Here is a 22,422-nt window from a genome sequence, read left to right as displayed (position 1 = left end):
TGACACAAGGATCATACACTAGTTGTTCCCTGACATTACGAAAACCAGCCCGGGCTGTCTAGTACTATTTGAAGATTTGGAGAGTGGGATATGCTTCCCATTACTTCAGTTAATTTATATTTAGCAGTGCAGGTACTGTGAAGGTAGGTTAATGTGAAAAAATGGTAGAGCACCATATTATCTTATAATGTCCTTAAATATAATAATGCTACATTAACAGTGCATACAGTTCTGGTGAACATTATTGGCACCCTTGAATTTTTCAAGGTTACAATATCCTGTACAATATCTTCAGAGATAAATGGAAATGTACCAACTTCCTATTATTAGAATATTTTAAAAGGATGTCCAAAGTTAAGAACCCAAAAAACTTCTTTTTCAAATGTAGAAAAGTGCAAAATATGACCTGAAAGTAGTTAAAGTCACCTTTCCTTAATATTCTGTTGCACACCTTTTGGTAACAATGATTGCCTCCAAACATTACTTGTAGTCATCTATAAGCTTCTTGCACCTGTCTGCTGGTAGTTTCCCCCAATCTTCCTTTGCAATTTGTTTGTAGTCTTGAATATTTGAGGATTTATTTTCCCAATGGCAGATTTCATCTCTCTCCAAAGTTTTTCAATTGGATTGAGATCAGGGGCTTGATTTACTAAGCTGCGGGTTTGAAAAAGTGGAGATGTTGCCTATAGCAACCAATCAGATTCTAGCTGTCATTTTGTAGAAGGTAATAAATAAATGAAAGCTAGAATCTGATTGGTTGCTATAGGCAACATCCCCACTTTTTCAAACCCGCAGCTTAGTAAATCTAGCCCCAGGACTCATTGCTGGCCAAATTAAAACAGTCCATAATTTACTTTTCAGTCATTCTTTTGTGCTTTTGGATGTGTGTTCTGGGTCTTTATCATGCTGGGCGACATAGAATATGACGGCATAGACTTTGACGACAGATAAGAACCAATTGGCCAATCTAGTCTGCCCATTTCTTAACCCCTATGGTAACCTCAAACCCTATTTGATCCTTAGTTCTTTGTAAGGATATCCTTATGTCTATCCCAAGCATGTTTAACTTGCTCACCTGTATTAGCCTCTTCCACCTCTGATGGGAGGCTATTCCACCAGGTAGTTTCAATTTTCCTCTGATACTATATCCCTCCAGTGTCAGTGCATGTCCTCGAGTTCTAATACCTCTCTTCCTTTGAAAAATGTTTCCCTCCTGTACCTTGTTAAAACCCTTGATATATTTGAAAGTTTTGACTATGTCTCCCCCTAATGTATTTATATCCTTCTGGAGATATGGCCTCCAGAACTGAACACAGTATTCTAGATGAGGCCGTACCAATGACTTATACAGTGACATTATTATTTATTTATTTCTGCTACTGGGTTTTTGAGACCCAAGTGAATGATTTTGCATTTTTTGGCATTAAACTGTAGTTGCCACACTCTTGACCATTTGTCTAGTCTACCTAGATCATCAACCATTTGTTTTACCCTTTCAGGTGTGGCTACCCTGTTGCAAATCTTTATGTCATCTGCAAAACGGCATACTTTCCCTTCAATACCATTTGCAATGTCACCAATAAAGGTATTAAAAAGCACTGGTCCAAGTACGAAACCCTGGGAACTCCACTAGTAACCTTTCTCTCATGTGAATGCACTCCATTTACTACAACTCTGTTATCTATCCCGCAATCAAGATCTTATCCATTCAACCATCTTAGAATCCAATCGCAAGCTTTCGAGTTTATATAACAATCTGCGATGTGAGTATCAAAAGTCTTACTAAAGTCTAGAAAAGCTACATCTACGGCATCTTCTTGGTCTATTACTTTAGTTACCCAGTCAGAAAAGTTAATAAGATTTATTTGATACGACCCCCCCCCCCCCCCCCCCCCCCCCCCCCCCCCCAGTAAATCTATGCTGTTTTGGGATCCTGTAAGTTACTGAATTTTGGATATTCTACAACTCTTTCTTTTAAGAGTGTTTCCATCACACCATTTCCCTACTACTGATGTAAGGCTCACTGTACCAAAGTTCTTCAACCCAACAATAGTTTTCTTACACTGGATAGCACATTTCACTACAAAATGCCATGGTAATCCTCTTATTTTATGATTGCTTCTATACGGTCAAAACCTATAGTACCAGAGGCAGAAAAGCAGCCCCACAGCATTATGGATCCTCAGCATGTTTAACCGTAGACTCTTCTCCTTAAAAGCTTCATTTTGTCTCTGTCACACTCCGCTCCCTGGGTATCTCCACCCGTGCCTCAAACACTGACTATCACTTTAAATCTCTCTTCTTAGTACAGGCTGTGGTAAACGCTATGATCCACACCTGTTACCTTGCGGGAATCCCTGGTGAACACCTTTCATCTTATTAGACTCCGCGCCTCCAGGAAAGTTAAGTGAATACCCATAGAGACAGCAGGATCTCACTCAATCATTCGTGAGCTAACCTGACAGTCTCCTATAAACAAATCACTGGTCTGCATTGCCACAGAGCTCTATTGTGGTTTTGTCTCTCGAAAGAACATTTGCCCAGAAGAAGTGGGGTTTGTCTAGGTATGTTTTGACAAAGAACAGCAGTAGGGTTCTCCTTGGCTTTGCTCATGAAGCCCTTCTTAGTTTTGTGTGCAGCGTATGGTACAAGTTGAAACCATCACTCCAGGTCAGCCTTCAGCTCTTTGGATGTTTTATATAGTATTGTTTCCACAGTTCGTACTAAACTTCGTAGACTTCTCTCACCGGTTTTCCTCTTTTCCACACATCCTGGGAGGTTCTGCACAGTTCCACGGGTAGCAAACTTCTTAATAACATTACACACTGTTGTAACAGGGATACCAAGGTCTTTGGAGGTGGTCTTGTGTTTTGTGATAATAGCACTTCTGAGCTCTCGTCTTCACCATCATCATTTATATATATAGAGTTCATCATCAATCAGACAGAAATAATACTAAACAAATAATTAAACCAAATTATTTTTAAATATGTTTTATATTAATTGTTTTTTAATATTTGATTTTTGACTGTTAATAAGTGTAGGTATGTATTTAAAAATAATTTGGTCTAATTATTTGTTTAGTATCATTTCTGTCTGTCGTTTTATATTTATTTTGCCTCTGTGGAATATATACAATTAATAGGTTGATGGAATAGCTACGTGATTAACAAGATCAATTGTATCCACTTGATTAACTCTAACACCTGTGTTCATCAAGCTCTACTTAATGGACATTCTCAGACCCATTATCGGCTTTGAAAAAGTGCTAAGTGTGGCACGAAATGCGTCAGCTGAGTCTGTATTTGCTGCTATGATGATAGTATCTATTGACTGAATCCGTGCTTCAGTGACCAACTAGACGGAATGTATTCAATGCATACCTGGTTCCTAGCCAGACAATAATTCAGGCTACACACAATTGGGACCATTATATGGATGTTTTGAGTAGTCAGTGACATTGCCCAGCCATTGCTCTATTTTTTTGAACTTCCTCAGGGGGGTAATTCAAGTCAAGCCGGTACCCGTAAGCTTTCAATTGTTTGTATGAACTTTGGAGTGTATCGTAGGAATCTTTCCAGTGGCAACATTTAGGAGGCAAAAGGCGGGGAATTGTGGAACGCCGGACTATCATTACTTGTACAAAGTTGAGCCTTGGTTGCTTGTTGAATCTGTATGATCTGCATACTCCTTTACCAACGGCATTAGTTGGAATGAATATCGTCGATTTGAAGTGTGTTTGATTAACATTTCCTCTATTGGATTTAATTTGGTCATATGTTTATTCCGAGCACTACTTTGTTTTAACATTACTTATTATTTTTTGTTTGTTTATTTTCATGTGATTATGTGTATTTTTTCTTGACTATTAAATGATTTTATTTGATGTTTTCAATTAACTTTCATTTACTTGAGAGGTTCTCCAGTAATGTTTTGTATTCGATTTATTGATTATTATTCCACAGGGTAGCCTTCTTTTTTCATTGAATTTGTTAATAATTGGCTTTGCAATAGGCTTTAGGCTTGCTGCAGTGGTTAGTGTCATTTGGTTTTATTATTTGGCTACTGTCCTATATGCAAAGAATAAACACTTATTTTTATACTTTAAGTTTTAGCACTATATTGTCTATGTACTGTGTACTGTTACCGTACAACTAATATCTAACATAAATCCACTGCTTACTTTTATAATGATGAATTCTCTTCATTAGCTCTAGTTAATCAATGTACAATGAATCAAACAGGTTTAATCAATATAAACTTCAAAATTGAAACTGTAGTGCAGGGAATTTGGGGGGGAGGGGGGTACTAAAAGTGTCCTATGTAGCCCATCCTAGAACATACACACTTGGGAGCACCCTTATTTAAAAGAGGGAGTACCACTATTTCAAATACTGTGTTCCATTAGAAGTAAATATATTGTGATCAAATGTGACGACTAGACAATAACACCATACACTGGGGTGCTCAACTCCAGTCCTCAAGGACCAGACACAATTTCTGTGTGCAGAAACTGGCAGGATAATTACTGGCCCAGCAAAATAGATTAACTCACCTGTGTATGATTAAAGAAATCCTGAAACCATGACCTGTGGGTGTGTGAACAGGAGTTGAGCACCTGTACCCTACATTGCTGAAATTATTAAGAAGTTCGGGGATGGGAAGATCTCCCCCATCCTGGTTTTAATAAACTCAAGGAAATCCCCTCTTTCAAGTGACAATGCTCATTAGAAGTAACTGTTGATGATCACCAACAATAACACTGTACACTAGAGAAAACATTAAGGAGCTAGGATGGGGTGGTTACTAATACCCACTTTTGGGCTCTTTGAAACTACTTTGAAAACACTCTTATGGCCATTTTGGGTAGAGTTTCGTTGCCAAGTACGGAAATATAAGAAAACTAATGGTGTTGACTGAAAATTCAAGATGCTCTGAAAAAAATAAGATGCAATTTTTGTAGGTACAATGTTGGAACATGACCAGCCCAATAGGTGCATAAAATAGGAAATTAGGGATGCTGAGATTGAGAGTTAGCCATGTAATGTTGGGGATTACCATTGTGATGTATAAAACTACCACCATGTCAGCACTGTCTCCAGCACTGGCTTGAAGATTAAGGATAAAAGCAGTGGACGAACTTTGAGACAAAGTATCACCTTAAGTATATGTAGAATTTTTTTGCAATCATTACACTATTAGAGCATTTTGCTATTCTAGCATAAATTTTTCCCATGTATCCTATTCTGGGGCGGTGCAAATATCAATTTACCAAGCTGCCTCATGGGATAAAGTAGTATCAGCTCCTACTTGCTGACATTGGAGGTTATGTAACTGCTGTCTATGACAACAAATAGTGTCTCACATTTATGCTTTAGAAAGATGAAAACATCAATGAAGTGAAAGTGACATTCCTCCATCCAGCTGGTCCATCACCATCTTTTTCACACCCAAGGAAGCCGGATGTTTTATGGATTACTATGGTAGATGTCCAACAGGTCGAATGTACACCCTTTCTGAAATGGAAACACTAAAAACAAATGAAGCCTTCAGCCAGTTCCAACCCATCAAGTAGCACCATCTATCCAGAGCAGCAGCACCAAATGGTTATGATCTGTAGTAAGTAGAAGATGATCCCATCATGATCTCAAAATAAAACTATGAGGATTTATTACCAACAGTATGAACAATTTTTGAGGCGTTTTTCAAAAATACAAAAAAATGGCTTTTGAGAAAATAAAAATTTTGATTTTGAAAATTTTACATTTTTATTTTGTATTAAAATGTACTGCTGTGTTATAGATCATATGAAAATCCATAAAAAGAGGTTTTAAATGAGTCCTTGCCCAACTCTCTAGCTCAATTAGGTGAGCTACAAAAAAAACCGCTAAAAGTAGATTTTTCGCTAAAACTTGCAGATTTAAAGGCATATAACTTCAAAACTAGCGCACATATCAGCCTAAGATTTTGGGGTTTTATTTACACGAATGGCAGCATTTATTATACATAGTTTAATTACAATCCAACACGGTCAGTTTGAAACCCTATGTTGATTTGATGTGGAATGACCCTTATACTACTCTTTGTTTTCTATCCTACAACCGGTTCTAAATCCATGTGCATACTTTTCTCCTCTACCAAGTACTCTCATCTTAAGTAATTGCACATATGAAGAGATGTGAGGTTCCTGGTGCTAGAGCACTTTTATCCATTTGTTTTATATTACCAGTACAAACAAAATGTAGAATACATTAAACAGCTAAATAATAAATCTTGATTGCAAATCGCACTCACCAGCTAAAAAAGACAAATATCGAACAATAGACTCTTTAAATTTTTGTTTCTCACTGTCTCCATCTCTTGACTGGTTTAAAAGTCCCCAGTTGTCTGTAGCATTAATAGCTGGAAAAAAGATTTTAGATAGCAAATCACAAGTTCCAGTAAAAATTCCATCCATGGCATCTAACGTTGAGAAGTGTATTTCCTAAAAGTGGATGTAAAACTAATTAGAACATTCATCATTGTATTAGTAAATGAGGCATTATATATAATACATAAATACTGTAGTGATGTTATCTGAAAAGTATATAACTACACAATGAATCTAAGGAATCCACTTTTGTATCCAGAACAGTATGGATTTAAAAATTCATACTGGTGATCCTGTTCTTCCTTTTAGTTTACTATTTGCGTAGTGCATTAAAATACTCCTTGGTTTTGCACCAATGCACTTTGATGGTCCACCCAATGCACCTCATCTTTCTCAGAAGTCACCGCTAAATAAAATAAAATTGTGCCTTGATGTGACACACTATATAAAAATATAAACAGCACACCGAAATCCAATTGCATACCACCACTTTCAATCAAATAAACATTTCCCTTTTTTCCCTAAACTACTGTTCCCTTTGGCTTCACAAATGGTTTCTATTATTGATAACAGTGTAGACCAGTGGTTCCCAAACTTTCTCAGTTCGAGGCACCATTAGGGTCTCCATAATTTTTTCAAGGCACCCCTAAGCCAAAATAATTACAGATCAGTTCTGTTTTTTAAGTAGTTGGGTCAAAATAATGTAATAAGTATTTAGGTCAGCCCAGAAATACTTAAGTTGTTTAAAAAAAATGCACATAACTCCAAGGACAAAGAATATTTTTATATTTTCTTCAGTTATATTTCTTTCAAAGAACAATTTTCAGCACTCATTAATAGGAATAAGATCAAACAAAATAAAACAACAATATGTACAAAAATGTGCTTGGATATCCCAGCCCAGACAATAGCGTGGGTGGACTTTGAAACACATCTCTCAGAGGTCCATTTTCTAGCTTCTCTCTGGGGCCTCCCTGCTATGGACTGGCCACCTGCGGCCTCCTAAGAATCTCCCACCTTCTGCTTATCTCTCTGGGACACATGCCGACCAATTACAAAATGGTCCTCCCCCCACTTTAAGAGATGGATCTAAACTGGGATATGGGTAATCTCTGACCTTGTTACTAATGGAACCTGGTCCTCCCTATTGGAGCTCCACCAAAAATACGCACGCTCTTCAACTTGTTTTAGGTCAGTCACCTCGTCCCTGCCCACTACCAACACTCTGTGGACCTTTACCTTCTTTGAGCGGCTGTCTACACTCTCCACTCTCTAAGGGGATCTCTGGGATCTATAATTGGCTGATAGAGATAATTTTCGATTCCCAGGGACGTCACGAGCAGGAATAGGAAAGAGACCTGCCCCCCGCCCCGGATGAATCTTGCTGGGAGGAGGTCAGAGAGGGGATTGCCAAAAGCTTGATTTCTTCACACATTAAGGAGACAGTCTACAAACTGTACTACAGGTGGTACTATACCCCTGACAAGCTTTCTGAAATGTTTGCTACGTCTACTCTGGGCTGCTGGCGGAATTGTGGTTAGGAGAGGCACGATGCTCCACATTTGGTGGACATGTCCGCACATTATCCCCTTTTCGAACCTGGTCCACTTGGTCATTAATTCAGTTTCTGACCAACAGGTATCTAAGGACCGCTGGACTTTCTTTCTCTCCCGACCCCTACCTGATGAGAGCAGGTCTTCAAATAAGCTGATCTTTCATATATTAGCAGCCACAAAATCCCTTACAGCTAATCTTTGGATGAACCCTAACTCCCCTCTCTATACAGTCCTTTCACAACTATGTCTGGTGTCGAAGTCAGCAAATTGGATAGTCATTTCAATTAAAGTCTAGCAAACTTGGTTGTCTTTGTCTGAAAAGATGCGTACGGTACGCTACGGCGTACAAGGGCACGCTACGGCGTGAAAGGGCGTACGCATCCACTACACGTGGCAGCAACAGTATTTGGTCTTTTACCATACATTCGCACAAACACGCATACCTATAAAATAGTACACATTAATGGTAGTTGCAACACAGTCAGTTATGTCAAAATATAGTAGTATTTATATGTTATATCAGAGTTACATGCATATTAGTGAAATACACGGAACGGGTTGAAGGAATAACATCATGAGTGGTATCATAATGAACCTTGTTACATATCCTACTGTTTGGTTCACTCTGCGAGGGAATCGCAGAGTGCATACACAAGTTATGAATGATAGAGAATTATGAACTATTTAAGACTAAGGAATCTTGGCGGGAAGAGCAGAGCATACCCCCTGCTGAGATGACCCCCTCCTTTGGATTCCTTAGGATGAACCAGCCAATGATTGACAACCCTTTGGACATTCCTGAGACCTGGACCAATAGATGCAAGCTATACCATCTTCATTGTATTACTGTATTTGATTGTGTATATAAGCAGCAGCTTGTGATCCAGCATGCAGACATCTTGTCCCCAGACTTCAGGATTGAATGACTGCACTGGATCCAGAGCGCCTGCGATAAGTAACGGCTGTATTTACTATTACTTCGCTTGAGCATATATATTCTATTATTTGCGAATAAATCTTTGTGCGTTGGAAACACAACTCGAGGTTCGACAATCATTATTGGTTAGCGACAATACGCACATAACACTGGCATATCACAAGTATGGAAAGTATCACCTACTATCTTAACGATAAATTGCACAAGTTTGAACGGGTATGGGCCCCCTGGTATCTAAGGGAAAGTGGCAACTGTGTACCCATCCCCACCTTCAGGAGCTGTGGACCTCCATGTACTAAAGACCCTGAGCCACCTTCAGATCCTTCAAGCTGGGTGCGGAATGTTCAAGGTAAGCGCTATGTCCCTGTTGGTGTTCCTTTTAACTGCTGTTGGCAATCCCTCATCTCTATTTATAAGTTCACTGTAACCAGTACAATTGATATTAGTGTCTGGCCTTCCCCTTTCCCCCCACCCTCCTACTACTCCCTTTGCCCCCTCCTTACCCCCCATTCTTATATATAACAAAATTAAGAGGAAACGCCTTGTGCATTTATGTTTCATTGTTTATTGTATTTTGCTGTTTATTCCATGCTTTCTCCTCTCTAAATAAAGAGTTTAAAAAAAAATAAATGTGCTTGGTTATTAAAGCATGTTATAAAACTACCAAACTTATTTATTAATGGGATATGTGTTCCTGCTGTGCACTACACAACTTTTCAAACCGTGTGATCAGCTTGGACACTGTCAATCTTTTTTCCTGTTCCACATTGAGTTTTGAACGGTACTTGCTTTTTATTACAGCAACAGCCAAAAACCCAGCTTCACACAAGTATGTTGTCGCAAATGGAACGAGGATTTGCTCTTCTTTAGCACATTAGGCCTATTATCACACTGTGCCCCTTTTCACACTCTGCCCCATCACCATGCTTTTGCTCTTCCATCAGTTATCCCAGTGTTGCCCCTCCATTCCTTTACTTAACTTTTATTTAGCCTCCTTCCATTGACATTCTCCTTTTCCTCTACCTTTTTTCAGTGTTTCAGCTCCTCTCTGCATGACGTCAGTGAGCAGTTCGAGATAGGAGGATGCCAGGTCCCGGGCGTTGCCATATTGGTAAGTTGTTGTTTTTTTCTCCTCTCGCTGGCTGTGGAGGAGAGCGCCTACCAGGCTTGGCGCACCCCACATCCCCTTCCTTGCTTACCGCTGGCTCTGGCCGCGGTACCTCAGAAACCCGCAGTGCACAGTTTGGGAACTGCTGGTGTAGACACATCGGGAATGTGTAGAGATTTTTATTACAGTTCAGATAGGGATTACAAAAGTGTTTCTATGTTGATGTTCAACATGGCGGTGCAATATGGGTCACAATAAGTATAGAATGAGACCTGATGTCTGGCAGTTCTGAGCTACAGAAAAACTCAAGTTCTTCAGTGAGAAAGAACACATTTACTCTGCCCAACTTCCTCCCTATGTGTCACAATGGGACTTGGAGGTGCAGCTGACTGATATGGACTCTACTAGGCAGGAAGTTGCGGAGTCTAACGTACCCCTGGTATTCACCAGGGACCCCCGCAAGGAGGTATGGGCTTGGCTGCGTGGGGCACGCAGGTCGCGGTCCTTCAAGCTAGTTAACAGTGCAGCGGGAGTTTGCAAGAGTAGTCGTACGGTCCGGGACGTAGCCAAACGGTAGTGCGGTACACAAGGGTGATCCAGAAGAATGGTCGAGAGGATAGCCAAGGGTCAGAGTCCAATAAACGCAGAAGCCAAATCGTGGAACAGAGAATGGTCAGAAACAAGCCAGAGGTCAAACACCAAAGGAAGCTGGAATATGGGAACAGGATACAACGCTGGAGAAAGGTGAAACCAATACTCTGGCACTGGATGAGAAGAAGGAGGGGCTCTTTATAGTAGGGCACTAGCCCTGATTGGGGCTGTGGCGGTCAGGTCCTTCCTGACTGCCGATATAATGGAGAAAAAGCGCAGCCACGAACCTGGAAGTAAGTCCCGTTGCTAGGCAACGGGACGGGTGTCTGACGGCCGAGTCAGGCGTCCGCTCCCGACACCTAGCATGGTGTGAGAGCGATGCCTGATACTATGCCTGTGAAAATGTATATATTTTTATTTTTTCAAAGTCTTAAGCATTTTCTAAAAATGATAATAGAGTAGGTATTTCCCTGTGGGTGGGGACACACATCCAAAGGTAAGATGCTGCATTGCAGTTCCTGTGTAAATGACCGCACGCATGCTCAAATAAACATCAAAGTCCTGCCCAAATGGAGGGGCCCCAGAGAGAACTGCTTTGAAAAGACGGAGCTCCATAAAACCATGTGCCCCCTTAATGTCTGGACGTGGCTTGAGGACCGACGCTCTGCGTACCAGACAAGGGTTGCCTGACTTCTGTGCAGGATAGGTTAACTGGATTTTGTGTGTGTGTGTGGTAGGGAATGTAGATTGTAAGCTGCACTGGAACAGAAACTGATTAAATATTCTCTGTAAAATTCTAAATAATATGTCAGTGCTATATAAATAACTGTTAATAAATCCTTATTAACATTTATTTATATAGCGCCAACATATCATGGACTACTTTCCCAAATGACTTTACTGATATGAATCCGTCAGAGGTGCACACAAAACAGTAAGAGATTCAAAGTAAATAGGAACACAGCAAGCAAGTACATGAGATGACAATAGGAATCAGGATTTCGAGGCCTAGTTAACAGCATTAGGCCTGACAGATGTTTTGCAGAGCTTCAACAAAAGAGTACTATTAGTGTGGACTGCAAAGATAAAAACCACCAACTTGTGGCTATCAGATTCATGAGGGTTTATTTAACATGACCTTTGCAATATAGAGGTAAAATGATTGGGCGCTACATTGTAGTGCTAGCTCTATTAAATACTGTTTACTAGTATTGTATACTGGTTACTGGATAATGGATAATGGATTTGTAATATAACAAGCTATCATCAGCAGCAGCAGTGGCTATTTATATAATGCTATTAATTTTGAAGCGCTGTACAGGGAACTCATTCACATCAGTTCCTGCCCCTTTGGAGCTTACAGTCTAAGGGCCTAATTTATTAAGGAAGGTAAGGCAAAAAATGGAGTACGTTTTCTCCTGGACAAACCATAGTACAATGCAAGGGGTGCAAATTAGTTTATTATTTTGTACATAAGTTAAATATTGGCTGTTTTTTCATGTAGCACACAAATACTTGATAGCTTATTTGTACACTGAAATTTAAAGTTGATCTAGGATATGCCCTACCCCTACTATAAATCTGCGATCACATATTTAATTTACCTCACCCTCCAATGCAACATGCTTTTGCCAAGGTGCGAAGTTACTCCTTTTTTGCTTTACCTTCCTTTATGAATCATCCACATAGGGACAAAGAAGTGTAAATGGAAAGACAAGTTGGGAAAAAGTTGTGTCTTGCTCAAAATTGTGCCATCCTTATCAAGCACAAAGTACTGCAATGTCTATCAGAAACTTAAAAGCTACAGTATAGAAAACTAAAGAGTCAGAACCTGTATAGATGACATATAAACTCCAAGGGGAAAATAAATTACTGAAACAAGATAATTTTATATTGTGCTCTTTGAAACACTGTTTTCAGAAATCAATAGGTTTTGTTTTTTTCTGTACAAATCTAAAAAAATCAAATAATGCTTTAATAGCATACATAATAACTCATCTTGAAAGGTACAAATGTTGTTTATGAAGTGTTTTGACTCAAACTTTTCTGCATGACACCTTTATAAACTGTGCACCTAGCTATTAATAAGTATTATGGTTGATATATTATGTACAATTTATGCTCAGATAAACCTTATTAAATTGCATTATTTGAAAACATTCTTACCTCATGTATGTTTTTAGCCGTTAGTAATATATCATTTTTACATCTAATAAAAAACAGGCAAAGCCCTTCAAACTTTTCATCTAATTTTCCTAAAAACAGTCTCATCATTTTGTCTTCTTTTGCAGCTCTAGGTATTGTACGTTCACAATCTAAAAAAAACAATACTAAATGTTTAGCTCTCTATTAAGAAATGCATGAATTAACATAACTTTAGTAAATAGCTCATGTAACTAGACTGTATTGTTACCACAGTACACATTTGTACGCTCTGAAACACTGGGATCTGGTGTAATTTGTGGATGTTGCACTGTCATTTATTTTATGTGGCTGCTGTTTCAAAGTTACTTACAAACTCTTATCTGAACAAACAACATATAAATAAACATGTCATATTTAACATATTGAATTACATATCGTATTGTATTACAATACGTATAACGTATTGTATTACATGTCCTTACATGGTTCACCTCCTATCTCGCCAACCGCTCTTTCTCTGTATCTATGTCCGGTTCATCCTCCCCTCCCCCCCCCTCCCCCCTCTGCCCTCCCCGTAGGAGTCCCTCAGGGCTCTGTTCTTGGCCCTCTACTCTTCTCACTCTATACTTCCTCCCTTGGTGCTCTCATCACCTCATTCGGCCTTCAGTATCACCTATATGCCGATGATATTCAACTTTATATCTCTTCTCCTGATCTTTCCCCTCCCCTCCTGTTTCATGTATCTGACTGCCTCTCTGCCATCTCATCTTGGATGTCCTCTCGCTTTCTCAAAATTAACATTGAAAAAACAGAACTTATTGTTTTCCCTCCGTCTAAGTCCTTATCCCATCTGGATCTCTCCATCACTATTAACAACTCCACCATTTCCTCCGTCCCCCAACTACGCTGCCTGGGCGTCACCCTTGACTCCTCCCTCTCTTTTAGCTCCCACATTCAATCTCTTGCACAATCCTGTCGCTTTCAACTTCGTAACATTGCCCGCATCCGGCCCTTCCTATCTAATGAAGCAACCAAAACTATTATCCACGCGCTCATCATTTCCCGGCTGGACTACTGCAATCTTCTCCTCACCGGCCTCCCCCGCTCTTGCCTTGCCCCCCTTCATTCTTTACTCAATGCGGCGGCGAGGCTTATCTTCCTTTCTCGCCGCTCCTCTTCTGCCTCCGCTCTCTGCCTTGCCCTTCACTGGCTCCCCTTCCCCTATCGAATTCTTTTCAAACTTCTTACCCTCACCTACAAGACCCTCTCCAAGTCTACTGCCCCCTATATCTCCAATCTCCTCTCCATCCACACTCCCGCCCGGTCCCTGCGCTCGGCCAATGACCGTCGCCTCTTCTCCACTCTAATAACCTCATCCCACTCCAGAATTCAAGACTTCTCCCGAGCTGCCCCCTTGCACTGGAAGGACCTCCCTCGCTCCATCCGTCTATCCCCTAACTTGTGCTCCTTCAAACGGGCACTCAAAACTCATCTCTTCCTCAAAGCTTACCAACCCTCCACTTAACCCTCTTTCCATGCTCGCTCTCATCTCCTGGATCCTCCTTTGATAAGGGTGCGCTTGCTCCCCTCCTCTGACTCCCTCTGTGCCGATTGTCTGTTGCCCTCCCTTTAGGATGTAAGCTTTAATGAGCAGGACCCTTCTCCCTCCTGTCTCTCTACCTTCTCTTCTGCTCCAACCTCAATATTTTTGCTTTTCCTGGAGCATCTGAAGTCTTGGTATTACTCGTTTTTTGTTCTGTACTGTTATTCCCTGTACTGTCCATTGTTTGTACTGTGTTCGGCGCTGCGGAAACCTTGTGGCGCCTTATAAATAAATAATAATAATACATAAAGTTTCTTCCAAACTCGATGTTACCAATGTTCTGGACAAGTGTAATAGCCATCAACAACGGTGAGTATTCCTATATACTGACAAGAGGGTGTTAACAAGAAACTTTTTGTGGCATAATTAAACAGAATGATGTCTGCCTGGTTTCAGCACACTGGCTCTGGATGATCATATGAGATTAATTTTAAGGATGGTCTACTCAAAAACAATACAGTAATAGCCAGTAATATTGGAACCCTTGCAGATTTTTCAAATAACTAATAATAATTTCCTCTTAACATAAGTTAAAAATAGGATTTTTGTACTTACCGTTAAATCCGTTTCTCCTAATCCATCTGGGGTACATTGCTACACTGGGGTTGTAATGAGGGTGTAGGAGCCGGGCACTTAAGAGTTAACTCTCTGAAGACTGAAGCTCCTCCCTTCTCCCTCTTTACAACTTGCAAAGCCCCAAGGAAATACAAGAAAACAATCAAACATATCGTCCAAACAATGTACAATTTGGAATGTTACACTGAGCATAAAGGGTGGGAGAGCAGTGTCCACCAGATGGATTTAACGGTAAGAACAAAAATCCTCATTTCTCCAACATCCTATCTGGGAAACACTGCTACATTAGGGACATTCCAAAGCTGCCAATATGGGGAAGGTATGCTCATACATAGCTGCACACAAAACTCTCCAACCGAAGCTAGCATCTCTGGAAGCAAAAACATGTAACCAGTAAAATCTGGTGAATGTGTGGACAGAGGACCAGGAAGCAGCCCAACATAGCTACTCCACCGATGCCCTGTGACACGCCGGCCATGAGGCACTCACCAACCTAGTGAAGTGAGCCAAAAAACTCTCCAGATTGGCTGACCAGAACTAGAATATGCCTGTTGAATGGTGGGCCTAATCCACCAGGCTATGGTCTGCTTGATAGCTTATTTGTACACTGAAATTTAAAGTTGATATTTGTGTGCTACATGAAAAAACAGTCAGTATTTAACTTATCTGCAAAACAGAAAACTAGTTTGCACCCCTTGCATTGTAACATGGTTTTGTCCAGGAGACTGAAATAAGATACCTCTTCATTTGAGATCCTTAATGAATCAGGCTCCTGGTTACTTAGACCCCCGGAAGGAGGAAATTACAATTTCCTGATTAAGGTTGGATTAAGGTTGAATTGTAACACCGCCTAAGGTTGTAAAGAAGGAGATGTGCGCAAGACTGCCCTTTTATCATGAAATATCAAATACTGCAAGACAGGGCCTCTAACTTGAAACCCTTCTAGCTGAAGAGATGGCTAAAAGAAAGGTCACCTTCCAAGTCAAGTGCTTTAAGTCAATAGTCTCCAAAGACTCAATCAGTGAAAGTTGAAGACCCTAGATGGCCAAATTAAGATCCCATGAGGCCATATTGGGAACATATGGAGACTTGACATGCAAAACCACTTGTAAGTCTGAACCTCTGGTATCTGAGCCAACTTTCACTAGAAATACACCAACAAGGCCAAAATCTGAATCTCAAGTTTTAGTCCAGCATCCAGTCCATCTTGGACAAAGGAAAAAAGCCACAAAATATTATAAGGCCACCAAATTGTTCGCTGTTTACACCAAAGGTATGTGGTTAGAATTCTGGAACAGGAAACGAATCAGTAGTCTTTGCAACTTTGGATGATGTGGTAGTAGAACCTTTGGACGGAGAATTAGGATTGGTAATCTTGGGAACTATAGTGGAAGTAGAGGTAACAGATAAAACAGTTGTCTCAGTGATCGTAGAACAGAAGTTATTATCTGGACCATCTGGGACGACAGAATGGGAATCTATCACAGAAACTACAGTGCAGAAGTCTTTGGCTAGAGCAGAGCGAGAGTCCCCGACTGGGACAGCAGAGCAAAAGTTCCCGACTGGAAGAGCAGGGCAGGAGTCCCCCACTGGGACAGCAAAGCAGGAGTCCCCGGCTGGGACAGTGATAGAAGTGAAAGGATTGAGCTTCGATGTAGCAAATAGCTCTGATTCAGACTGAGCACAAATCTTAGAGGGTTCGGACTGAGCACATATCTGTGGGGCCTCGGACTGAGCACATATCTGTGGGGCCTCGGACTGAGCACATATCTGTGGGGCCTCGGACTGAGCACATATCTGTGGGGCCTCGGACTGAGCACATATCTCTGGGGCCTCGGACTGAGCACATATCTCTGGGGCCTCGGACTGAGCACATATCTCTGGGGCCTCGGACTGAGCACATATCTCTGGGGCCTCGGACTGAGCACATATCTCTGGGGCCTCGGACTGAGCACATATCTCTGGGGCCTCGGACTGAGCACATATCTCTGGGGCCTCGGACTGAGCACATATCTCTGGGGCCTCGGACTGAGCACATATCTCTGGGGCCTCGGACTGAGCACATATCTCTGGGGCCTCGGACTGAGCACATATCTCTGGGGCCTCGGACTGAGCACATATCTCTGGGGCCTCGGACTGAGCACATATCTCTGGGGTCTCGGACCGAGCACATATCTCTGGGGTCTCGGACCGAGCACATATATCTGGGGTCTCGGACCGAGCACATATCTCTGGGGTCTCGGACCGAGCACATATCTCTGGGGTCTCGGACCGAGCACATATCTCTGGGGTCTCGGACTGAGCACATATCTCTGGGGTCTCGGACTGAGCACATATCTCTGGGGTCTTGGACTGAGCACATATCTCTGGGGTCTCGGACTGAGCACAAGTCTCTGGGGCCTCGGGCTGTGCACATATCTCTGGGGGTCCGGACTGGGCAAATAACTTGGAAGGCCCGAACTGAGCACACAACTTGGATGGCCGCGACTGGGCACACAACTTGGAGAGCTCAGGTTGAGCGCTTATGTCAGGAGTCCAGAGATGGGCACACTTGGCACAAAGCCTTCGCTGGGCACAGTCGAGGCCCCCGGATCAGGCAGCACTATGAGACATCTCTGACTGAGCAGCATTATGAGGCACTTCTGACCGAGCAGCACCATGAGGCACCTCTGAACTAATAGAGCCATGAGACATCTCTGAAAGAACAGTGAGGGACAGAAACCTCTGTGGAGCAAGCTGGAGAGGCAGAACCCTCACTGGAACAAGCAGGAGGAATAGAGCCCTCCCTGGAGCAAGCAGGAGGGACAGAATTATCTCTGGAGCAGGCTGGAATGCAGCTGTCCTTGAAGTGGGTTTAGTAAGCAATTCCAAGTTAAGTTTATTTTCAGAGTCCAGAGAACCCTTGGAGTAACCTGAAAGTGATCTGGGTCTTCGCAGTGGGGAACTGTCAGGGTTCCCAGTATGAAGACAACAGAGTGTAATGTAAATGACAACAGAGTGTCTTTATTTTAAACAAGGATAACACAGGTAAATACTATATGCAGGAATGGTAACATAATCAGCACGATTAAGTCCAAAGAGGTCACAGGCAACTGATGTAGAGTTCAATTAAATAAGTAATGCAACGGCAACATATATTAGGAGTAGTAGTTGCAATAGCAGCAGGATAAACCAAGGTGATAGCTGAATTAATTAGGTACTCTGTAGTCTCCGACACATTCACAGGTGATGCCTGGAAAGCTGAGAAAACCACAGGAGGTAACAGCAGATTCAGAATATGGCAGAATGCTCAGAGGAACAGTCTTGAAATGATGGGAGTTGTAGGCTTATTGACTTGTAGCAGAGACTGGGTAAACACAAGTGATGTACCATGGTAGGAGTACACAGAAGAATGGTCAGTGAGTCAGGGTCAGAAACCAGTAGGTTCAGAACAGTACCAGGGGGCAAACAGGAGCAAGGTCAAATAAAGCCAAAGTCAGGGTCACAAAAAAAGGTGCACAATGATTTGCCAAGCAGGAGTCATATACACAGAGATCAATCTGGTACAGAACACAGGAGTGAAGAGAGTAAGACTAGCAGCAGCAAACAAATAATGATCTGGAACCAGTCTGCTGCAAACACAGTCTAAATATAGGCCAAAAATAAATGATCAGGATCCAGATTAAATGATGAGAGCTTAACCCCATGCAGTCAGGATCTAGTATAGGTAAAGCAGCATACAAAGGAGAGATACTGAACTGCAAATAGAAGCAGATAGTGACAATATACACACACATACATACAAAGAGAGAATGAGAGATGGATTAAAAATACTGAATATCATCTTTTTTGCCGTCCCCGCATTCCTTCTAGGTGCAGGGGACAGCCGCCTGTCTTTCTCCACGGTCAGCGTTCCAGTATCTGGCAGTCTTGCTGCGGTTCCTGATGGAGGTCAGCTGTGTTTTGACAGCTGAAACAGTCTCCCCCCAATCAGGGGCCACTTCCCCTAATATAAGGAACACTCTGGCACCATCAGGGTGCCAGAGTATTGGTTCACACCTGCTCCAGCGTTCCTGTTTGTGTTTCCCTGATACCTGTTGCTTGGCTCCTGATTTTTGGCTTGTTCGTTGGACTTGTCTTTTGGATCTCATCTTGGTACTGCATAGCCTGTTCTGGTTCTGACCTTCCGCACGTTCCTGACTTTGCTTCAAATCAACCCTGTGTACCGCGCTACCGTCTGGCTTTGACCCAGATAGTTCGACCATTCCTATTCATTACACTACTGCGCTGGTAACTGTAGAACTGTGACCTGCGAACCTCACGCAGCGAAGTCCATACCTCCTTGCAGGGGTTCCTGGTGAACACCGGAGGTGTGTTAGACTCCGCACCTCCCTGCTTGGTTGCGCTAATACCAGTCAGTGGATATTCCAGTGTAACTACCATGACACAGACATTCATGCATAGGAAGTTTGGATAAAATAAACCATGTCTCCGATCTGCCCAAAAATACACACCGTATGACAAAACTCCAACTATTTTGTATACACACCACCTATTTCGGGGACCATAATCGGCGACTGTCCAACCGAAATCAAGACAGCTGGAAGGTATGCAATTTTATATCAGAAGTCATGTATTGCACTAATTTAATTACCCTATTGTCATATACTTGTTATGGCCACCAGTGCAGCATAAACTCACAGAAGGAGGTAGAAGAGGTCTTCACCTTTAGCAGCCGCCTTTCCCGTAGAGACTGGTTACGCTCACAGGTACTCGGATGCCCCCAGGTCTTATGCTCAGAGTAGTATCAGTTTATGCTAACACAGCAGCGCACAGGTACAGTAGGTAGCACACGGGGTGTAGGCAGGCCAGAGATCAGCGGACTGGACAGAGCACCAGAGAGTATTTCAGGTACAGGCAAAAGGGTCAAGGTCACAGGTTCAGGATCCAGGGACAGGCGATAGGTCAGGGTCACTAGCAAATGTTCAGAATCCGGATATAGGCAATAGATCAGGGTCACTAGCACAGGTTCAGAATCCAGGAACAGGCAAAGGTCATACTCAATTAAAGGATTACTCAGTAATCAATCTCAGGTTTCAACACCAAACACAGGAACAATAGCAGCCAGCAGTACTGGAACAGGACGCTATAACCAGCAGTGAGGCTCAGTCCTCACTGCCTTAAATAGTACAAAGAGCCAATCAGAACAGAGCCCTACAAGCATCCACAGGAGTAGCCTAATTGATAGTAGTGCCTGTAGCCAATAGTAATGCAGTGCTCAGCTGCATAATAAATAGCCCAAACATAGACTGCCTCCTAAAACACCTGAATACCCACGATTGGCTATAAGCTAACTAGCCCTGTGCGCGCGCGCCCGCCTGTTAGCCAGCTGGCCGGGCGCGGCGACAGGGAGCCTGGAGAGTCCCGGTTGTTGCCCAGGGGCGAAGAAACCGGAAGTGACGTCCCGGTCGTCATAGCGACCACTAACAATACTCTCCAGTAACCAATGATGCACAATACTAATCCTTACCTCTGTACCAACGTTATCAGTGTCCAATTATGTGAGACACTCACAGTCCCTGGACACATCCTGATATGTAGTTACATATACAGGAGTTACTTGAGCTGCATGTCAGCTGACCGTTTCCTTAGCAACAAATGGGTGATTTTCTTTGTTGTTAATAATGATTTCTCCTATACCTAGAGCTGAAAAATCTGATATTATCTTTCCAGTTCCGTAACTTTATCCCAGCTCAATGGTACAGGTTGTAGCAGACTTTCAAACAGTTTTACATTTTCTAACTTTGACCAGTACCTTTGAAGTCCTTCAGAAAGGATTAGGTAGACTAAATGCCAGTAAGTAAACAGGTCAAGTTTAAACCTTAGCTGATTGCACAGCTAAGTGAACAATGCTTTTCTTAAAATAATTAGGTAAGAAAGCCCAGGCCTAGAAGTGTCAGCTCTGCTTACAATTTGCCTTCAATGTTATGGGGATTGACAAAGTCTCCATGTATGACTTTGTCACCTACTGCAAGTTATCACTTGAGCCAAAAGAGTTTCTGAGCTTCAAGCATTGACATGTTAGATAGTTTTCGTCTACTTTAACCTCATCTGAGTTTTTATGTAACCTAGGGATGTTTATGGTGTTCAAATTAATATATCATCACTCTATTTTCTAATCTAATCCTTATACCAAAGAAGAGGAAGCAGCGCTTACCCTTGATATAAATATTAACCATCTGCTCATAGAGAACTAAGTATTGGAGGGAATCTAAGTCTTTGCTCTTGCAACCCAAGATAAAGTGGAAAAATGTTGCATTTAAATAGAAGATTAATTGCATTATTTCCAAAAATTTGATCTTTACCTTCGGGCTCATAACTACTGTCTACATTTTATTATAGTATATTTCAATGATACCCTCTCTTATACAGATATTTCACTTAAATGTCACCAAGACATAGAATTCACTCTATCTTTCAGCTAACAAGTCTATGAAACATTCAGTCTTCTCAATAAACAAAAATAGAAAAAAAGAACACAAAATAATTTAGTTGAGTTCTCCCTCTTACCAGTTTTGTACATTTTTGGATATGTGCCATTTAACTTTGAGACTTTCTAAAACCTCCCTAGGTACGATTACCCTCAAAGTCATGAAATGACAACCAGCATCATTTGGAGCTTTGTGTAAAAGCCACCCCAAACATTTACATCCACTTTAATTTTGGCAACCCAGAAAAGAAACATGCACTGAAGCTGTTAGTATAAGAAAAACTTAATATTACATTCAGAAACTACATGGACTTGGCTTAATAAATATACCTGAAGATCCTTCATTGCCCACTACCTAATTATTTATTTCACCATTAATGTTTTGTTGTTCTTTACTTTAATTTTTGTTTTCTGTATTTCATTTCAACAAATCTTTAGTAAATCCTATTGTGCAGAATAAATTATAAAGTTGAAGACTAAACTGTTTCCTCTACAGGATATCTATACTTCCTTTGGTGATGATGTCCAATAACTTGTATATGTAAAATGCATAAAAAATAAAATTGAAATTTACCACAATAAAGGTCAACAATATACAATATCTAGCATTTACCTATTCCTTGTATATCCATTTCTTGATAAAAAAAGATAAGTGATCTGCGTCCTCCAATGGAAAAAAAATCATCAAAATCCTGAAACTATTAAACAGAAAAATCAAACTGAAACTATTTAAACATAGCTGTTTATAGCAAATCATTTCCTTAGTCACATTAATTAAGACATATGGTTATTTCTGATGGACAAATGTAATACAAAACCATGGGCTTTATTTTGCTGCTACCATTGAGCTGCGCACGTGTTTATGTTGTCCAGTGTATATGATTTTCTGCTTTCTGAGATGGGATTTTTACAAGCTATTCCTGTGAGTATCCTATACACATAGCCATTTGGGGGGATGCAGGGAGTACAGCAGTATGGGGCCCAATAGCAGAGTGGGGTCGCACCAGCCCCGGGCCCAAATAAATTTATTGGGGACAGTTGTCTCCACAGTGAATTAAAGACGGTAG

The 22,422-nt window shown here is 41.4% G+C and overlaps 1 protein-coding gene across 1 annotated transcript in view; it reads right to left on the bottom strand.

Moving 5' to 3' along the window:
* DNAH8 (dynein axonemal heavy chain 8) overlaps positions 1–22,422 on the bottom strand; it is a 354,390-nt gene that overhangs the window by 305,136 nt on the left and 26,832 nt on the right. Inside the window, exons 4-6 of the mRNA XM_075204457.1 lie at positions 21,969–22,053; positions 12,729–12,877; positions 6,295–6,484 (exon numbers count right to left, since the gene is read on the bottom strand). Coding sequence (XP_075060558.1) covers positions 6,295–6,484; positions 12,729–12,877; positions 21,969–22,053 — 424 coding nt within the window. The remainder of the gene's footprint in view (positions 1–6,294; positions 6,485–12,728; positions 12,878–21,968; positions 22,054–22,422) is intronic.

This window comes from Mixophyes fleayi, chromosome 3 (genome assembly GCF_038048845.1).
Source record: "Mixophyes fleayi isolate aMixFle1 chromosome 3, aMixFle1.hap1, whole genome shotgun sequence".
In the NCBI taxonomy this organism is placed as follows: Eukaryota; Metazoa; Chordata; class Amphibia; order Anura; family Limnodynastidae; genus Mixophyes; species Mixophyes fleayi.
The sequence above is the reverse complement of the archived record's forward strand: the minus strand, read 5'-3'. Positions and strand labels throughout refer to the sequence as shown.